Genomic DNA, 7,500 nt, shown 5'->3' with positions numbered 1-7,500 from the left:
GTACAGCTTGCTGAGACTGATTTCTGCAGCTTCTCTTAAAAATGCAAAGTGAATAATTAATGTTTGCACTACCATTTGATTCTTCCAACTTCATTTCCAACTAACAAACTGTCTTACACTTTGAGAGTGGTAAGTAAGACTGTATTGGGGATGGGGTCAAACAGTACAGGGCACATCACAAAGAATGAACTGGTGACACCAGGAGAACATGTACATACATCCAGTTCCCTGGGACTTTGATTTACTGATATTGTAAAAATATTGATGGCTCCAGACATGCTTAGTCTCAAAGAAGTTAACCCCTTGGACCTGGATGATGATGTGGCCATATCATTGAAAAACCTCAGCTGTGGGGCGGGTGATGTGAACTGCCCTCATAAGCGAAGGCCAGGATGACGGAAAAAACTCGCCAAGAGTGCACAAACCTCTTAGAGTGTGATTTGACTCATTTGGCACTTAGAAGGGGGCTTCAGTATTATTCCCATTGATAAACAAATGTGGAATGTAATATGTGTAAGCAGTGACTAGAAGAGTGCCAGCTCCATGGAGACGCTATTTCCATGCTATTTCCACTGTATTCCTGGCCGCTGTGACCAGCGGCGCTGGGTGTATTATGTAAAATAAAAAATTACGAAAAAATGAGATATATGACAAGTAACCAAATGTTCCATAGTTTTTTTTTCTTGCCCAGAGTTACTTGGTACATAGAGACTGTGCAAAGAAACTAAATAAATACCATCTGGATAAGGCAAATCAAAAGACAAATATGGACATTAGAAAATGGCATTAAAGCTAAAAAAGTTTACAAAAAATAACTTTTCAAAGGGGAAGCACCGAGTCTTGTTACCGCTCATAGGTGTTCATGCGCGCCTGGCCTAAGCACCACACGCCTGGGGTATTGGCCATATACATAACCCATTGCCTGGGTTTTCATCTCCATGATGCAACTGGATCCAAAGAGTTAATAGTCCTAAATGATCTCTTCTGTTTAACCCCTAAAGTCTGACTGGCCACAATGGAGGCTTTTCTAGGCTAACCTTTCTTCAGCGTAAAATAAATATTCTTGTAATGTATGGCAAATAAAACACCAAGCAAAGACCTTCAATTCCCCTACTCCTATGGCATCCCCTGTCTCAATAAAAATCATGCTAATACCTCTTATCATTAGCCCCACCTTTTCTCTTCTTGTGAATAAACATTGTATGAATAAATCTGAACTTAACAGAATATATGGCATATACACCTAAAACCCGACTCTTTCCCCATTTCCTTGGTAACCCCAAACATACAAGTACTTCCTATCATTGGTCACACCTCTATGCATTAACGTAATACATAAGAAATGAGTATTCTCAAGACTAAGGCTTTCTCTTTACTTTAATAATGGTAATGATAATAATGTGACATGAATAATACCTTGAAACAAAAACATATGTCTTGTCCCCATCCAATAATATGCTTCCTATTCTGAGTTGTAATTTACTTCAATATATATATATATATATATATATATATATATATATATAAATATATATAAATATATATATATACATATATATATATATATATATATATATATATACATATATATATATGTATATATGTATATATATATATACACACATACATATATATGTATATATGTATCATATATATAAATTATATACATATATATACATATACATACATACAGATAGATAGACACAGACACAGAATTCATTCTTTCTTTCTCCCACCCTTGTCCATCCCTCCCTCCTTCCCCTAGCAAGAAACAGGAAAATCAAGTGATGACTAAGCACTGATGGAGCCATTTATGTAAAAGAAAAATTCACAAGTCAAACCTATGCTGGATAGAAGATGTACTCAGTTCCATACATAATTTACGAGGAAGTAAAACCTATGCCTACATCAAAGAATGTATCCAACTTCAAAATGTTTTCTTCAGGATTTTCTTTTCTTTTCTTTTTTTCATTCCTAACCCTAATTTACAAAAATGTGTAGGCTATATCTGGCCTCTATTCAAGAACAGAGTCTAAAATATTTTGAGGTGAACAGTTGTGAACTGGTGTCAAAAACTTGCTTAGAATATCTTAATAGTTGTATTTCCTGAACTTCATCATGGAGAAGCAGTGTGTTTTCAGGATTAATAACATTTTTTGGTAATATTATGAAGTTATGATTAAATTCTTAAAACAAGTCCCTTTTTTCTCATACAAAAACAAACCAATTATTTCTAAACTATAATAATAACTAATATAACTATAAACTCTATCTGGGCATAATGTCTACAGTGAAACAAATAAATAGAAGAAATAATATAAGGAATACTATTTAGACTTTTGAGAATGTACTGCTTCACTTCATACTTTAATCCTAATTGCATGTGTTAAAAAAAATAGCCACAATGATTATGTTACTTGTTCATGATACAGTAGTGATTTCAGACTTTTTTTTTTTTTTTTTTTTTTTTTTTTTTTTTGCAAAGTTAGTATAATGAACTTAACAATGACTGAATTCTTAATTTTGGAGATCAAATTGGTTGGAGCAGCTACTGGATACTCTAATTAATATTTCCTTTAAAAACTTGCATGTAATATGTTATTGTTTGTCTTCTTCAAAAAAGCAAATAATTCTCTACAGTTAATAATCAAAATAGGGTTTATAATGGTACTTTTCATATTATATATTACATTTTGTACGCAGGCAGTGATTGATTGGTGGATAATATAAAACATCTACCAAATTGTAGAATCCTAACTCCTTCAACTATGAGAAAATACTAGAAAACATTCAATAGGAGTTTCTTTGTACAGCAATTCCGTAAAAATTAATCAAGTATTCACAGACCACCACACAAAACCTACATGCAGACACATGTGCTTGAATTCTGCATGGATAATATAACGTAACCAATTGAAAGAAAGAAATAATAAAAGAAGAAAGAAAATTTGAAGTGAAAAAGGATAGTAGTGTATTCAGACATGTACTATTCTGCAGCAGCTCAGTGTTAGACACCTACGTTTACCTCTTACTTCTCTTAGCAGGGGGACCACGAGTCTTGGTGGAATTTGCACCACGTTTTCTCTTAAATGAGAACTTTACTGTCATCTTGCTTGCATCTTTGGCTGGCATGGGCTTAGGCTTAGTACTAGCCTTAGCCTTCGTGTTAATCTTGGCCTTAGTATTGGCCTTTGCCTTTGCTGCAGCCCCAGACACCCTCTTGGACACCCTTGTGCCTGCCCTCCCTTTGCTAGCTGCTGCCGCTGTGGCTGCCTTACGCCCCTGGCCCTTACCCTCTGTTTTGGCTCCTAACTTCCTCTTCTTTGCTGGCTCCGTTCTTGGGGCCTTTGGGGTCTTCGGAGATGCTCCCTTGGGGGTCTTTGGTGTGGCTGAGGTCACTCTCGCTGTCCGCACTTTCCCACCAGGAGCTTTCTGTGAGAAGCGGATGGTATCCAGGTCCAAAGTGAGGTTGTGTTCCTCACAGTGTGTGCGCACTTCATTCTTGGAGCGGAGTTTTTTGCCAAGGGGACTGAAAAAGTTGAAAGAAAATTTATATAGAAATATGTACCTAAGGAAGAAAGACAGGAGAAAGAAAGAGTGGTAATGAATAAGGGTAAATAAAAGGGGATGTTGACAATCTTTCGACATGTGTAAATATAAGTAAAAGAAGACGTTTCCTAAAATAAATTGCGATTTCCTCCTGTGTTTCCCCGAACTAAGAGACAAATATATTTCACTCAAATTTCTTTACTACTCAAGAAAACAGCTCAAATTGGCCCTTTCCTTAAAATATAAAATATGAAATCTTATCTTAACCCAATCGCAACAGGTGTCCCATATATGAGACACCTGAAAAAAATAAACAATGCCAGTGTGACACAGCAGCAGGCTGCGGCCGGCGGGCGGACAGACTCCAGTTTTATAGCCGCCCGGAATATTTTATTTTTGGCTACAAAATGTACCCATCGTGAATGGGTTAATAAATATCGACCTGCCAACTGGACCAGGAATGCACTGCAAGCCTGTGCTTTAGCCAACTTGGTATTTTTGGACCTTTTAACATTTTTTATACATAAATTTTAATAGAATGTAACCCTTGCAGTTTATTCCATGTATACATGTACATCTATGTTCCCCAGTGTACAGAATATAGTATTTCAATAAAGCAGAACCATTCCTGGGAGACTTCACAATATCTGTTGACTTAACTATTTTAAATTTTGTATCTAATCATCTAGCCAATAGAACATGCAGCTGATATCAGTACCCCTCCATATTTGCCGCTTCAGTTTTTCTATGTACTAATTCCTCTATTGAAGCATCTAAACAGTTGTGTGACATCTTACAAAATTCTTTTACAAAAATGATTTTTTCAGGAATTAGTTTGTCACTGCTGACATTTAGATCACAATTGATCAAAGGGACTATAAGCATACGGTTACTTCATTCAGTCCACACAAAGTTGACAATTACAACTCAATTTAAATCAAAAGAACCAAACAACACTAGAGCAAAGTTTACTAAATTGCATATAAAAGTAAGATCATTTTCAATAGGTAAAACACCTTTTTATTCTAATAAAATTTAAAATAACCATGGAATATATACTCATGCCATGTCCACAGTGAGTATAGTCTATAATTTGTATTTACACACACAGATTGGTTCTAAAGAACTTCGTCACTGATGAGTCGGTCAATAATCCGATCTACCTCACCTGTTTACTTTATTTTAAATTGATATTATTCTTAATAACACTGTAATAATCATAATGCAAATAATAATAATAACAGCATCCCGAGTGTGTGGCCACTAGCCAAAAAGATGATGCCATGGTGAATGGGTTAATAATATTAAAATTTTTTTTTTTTAAGGAAAGGCAGAATCAGGTGAGGGCATATCCACCAATTAACAATTTGGTGGAAGAGCCCTTGTAGAGCAATCTATGTGTAGAAAAATTTGGAAAACAATACGACTGGGGGGGGGGGGATCCTGGCAGCAACTAATTAATAATGATACACAAAAATTCTTTACACTAACCATTTCAATAAAATAGAACACTTAAAAGTACAATCACTAACCTGTAATAATAGACATCAAATTTTCCAGCTGATGCCCCAGTGGTACGTTGTACTACTATCCTTGTCCATCCTTCTGGCGTTTCAACATCTCCATCACCGACAACTAAGTATAAACGAAGGAGACAACAAGGGTTAAAAGAGTGAAAAATTTAACTGTTAATATGAGACATGCAAATGAATATCAATAGATAAATATACTGAGATTCTCCATTATATGTGAAAGAAATTGAAAGTTTCAGAAAAATATCAACAATATAGATTCAATCAAACCTTGGCAGACAAAGTGACAAATTACAGTACTCTAAATCACTTTATTAATGTTGTAATGGCACCTTAGAGTTGATACAGAAATGGTTCTTGAGTAAAACTAAGTTGCCCTATCTTCCCATCTACAAGCTGAATAGTTATTTTCACAACTCACTATTTGCTGGCCTCCTGGGTGTCTTCACTTCTGGTGCAGGTTTCTTTTTCTTCTTTGGCCCTCTCTTCCTGCCTGGTGTTTGCTTCTCTACACTACTGGGTGCTTCTTCTTTCTCTGGCAATTTCTCTGTGGTGACCTGTTCTTCTGCAGTTTCCATGGGCTCACTTTCTCCATTCTCCTGTTTTGTGTCTTCAACTTCACCACTTGGTGTCTCATTTACAGCATCTGTGACATCTTTTGCATTTTCTGTTTCCATATGTTCTATCGCACTTTCCTCTTTTTCTGTTGTTTCCTTTGCATCTACATCATCTACATTATCTTTATTCTCTGTTGGCTTTTGTTCCTCCTTCTCCTCTTCCTCCTCCTCTTCTAGTACTTTACCTTTTTCCTCATTTACAATATTTTTGCTATTGTCCTGTTCCTCACTCTCTTCCACTACTTCTTGCACATGTACTTCTTCCTCCTCCTCCTTTTTCTCCTCCACATCATCTTTCACTTCCTCTGTTCCTTTGGTTTCTTCATTGTCAGCTTCTCCTTCTTGACTAGTATTTTCATTGTCTTCTGTTTGTGATTCCTCAGGTTCAACAGTGCCTTCATCTGGCTCACTAACTTCAGAATTCCCATTTTCTAAAACAAGTGCCACTTCTTCAGACACATTTATTCCTTTACCCTAAAAAAGAAGAAAGAAGAAAATATATATAGCAATACCTTAATGTGTGAATGTGTGCATATATGATCATAGTATCATATACTTAAATAATTTTATATATATTTATATACACATGGATAGGAAGAATACATGCACGTCTTCACCTAGGACAGAATGTCTAGTGACCTCACACCTTGACCACCTCAACCTCGCCACAGGCCCTCAGCAGTATACAATAATCTAGTGTTTATCACCGGTGCCACTGTGTCCTATGCCCCTTACAAGACGCCCGTGACAAGCAGCCTCGAGTACAAGTAATTCTGAACCTTACCGTCAATCCCTCCAATTACTTTGTAAATATATACTCATATCTTGTATATACTCCAAATGTTACTCAGAAAATGCACTGTCTATATGAATGATTTTTAAATCATAATTCTTGTAAGTACTCTAGTTATCAATTGTTATTACAGTGGTGCTATGACACTGGGATAACATACCATGTGAAGCCCCTCAGTGTAACTCTAGTTATTTTTGCCACCTCATCTGCTGGTGACTGTTGCCAAATCACCTGTGCTCCTCATCACTCAAACTCTGGTTGTGTCCACCACCTAGTCTGCTGGTGATCACTGCCTGTGTCCCTCGTGCATCTCACTTCACACACTCACAAAACCTGCTGCCCTATGCTAGTGACCCTGGCAAGATCCTTCCCTCCTTGCCAGTCAATTCTCATGATGCTATTACCATGTTGTTCCTCTCCCAAGGAGACGAATCCTTCCCACCAACGTGATCCCTCAAGACCTCACTCTCAAGATTCTCTGCTCAATCCTCGTCTCATTATGAAAAACTGGTCTCCCAGAATCTTGTAGACCCGGTGTGCGTGTCATTTACAACTGACATGGGGCTTGACAAGATAAATGTCTCTCCCAGTGATCCTGTGGAACGACTGACAAGCTCCATGACTTATCACCACAGCCACTCCTGTCAAGACCACCTGCGCTTGGAACAGTGACCTGTGCGAAGAAGCTCTCTAGGCTGCTGATCTTAGAAATCCCTGTACGATCTTTCTTCTCATCTCCCGAGATCTGAGATTCCCTGGGTCAGATACCTCCATCGCCTGTCTCCAGTCATCTACCTGCATCATTTACCCAAGAATCAAGGATGATTCTACTTTGGCGACTGAGTGATCTAGTGACCTCACAACTTGACTTTGCCATAGGCCCCCAGCAATATACAGTACTTTATTGTTTATCACCAGCGCCAACATGTTCTGCACCCCTCGCAAGATATCCATGATAAACTGCCTTGTGTACAAGTAATTCCGACCCCTACCCTCAATTCCTCTGATT

The 7,500-nt window shown here is 37.3% G+C and overlaps 2 protein-coding genes across 17 annotated transcripts in view; both read right to left on the bottom strand.

Annotated features, from left to right (window-relative positions):
• LOC113806630 (neurofilament heavy polypeptide) overlaps nucleotides 1-6,172 on the bottom strand; it is a gene marked incomplete at its 5' end in the record, with an annotated part of 7,867 nt that extends 1,695 nt beyond the window's left edge. The window contains 3 exon segments of the mRNA XM_070137907.1: nucleotides 1-3,529; nucleotides 5,082-5,184; nucleotides 5,503-6,172. The exon segment at nucleotides 1-3,529 is cut by the window's left edge and continues 1,695 nt beyond it. Of these exon segments, the coding sequence (XP_069994008.1) occupies nucleotides 3,022-3,529; nucleotides 5,082-5,184; nucleotides 5,503-6,172 (1,281 nt within the window).
• The window catches only part of LOC113804292 (multiple PDZ domain protein), a gene marked incomplete at its 5' end in the record, with an annotated part of 877,687 nt that overhangs the window by 282,098 nt on the left and 588,089 nt on the right, over nucleotides 1-7,500 (bottom strand).

This window comes from Penaeus vannamei, chromosome 23 (genome assembly GCF_042767895.1).
Source record: "Penaeus vannamei isolate JL-2024 chromosome 23, ASM4276789v1, whole genome shotgun sequence".
Classification (NCBI taxonomy): domain Eukaryota; kingdom Metazoa; phylum Arthropoda; class Malacostraca; order Decapoda; family Penaeidae; genus Penaeus; species Penaeus vannamei.
The sequence above is the reverse complement of the archived record's forward strand: the minus strand, read 5'-3'. Positions and strand labels throughout refer to the sequence as shown.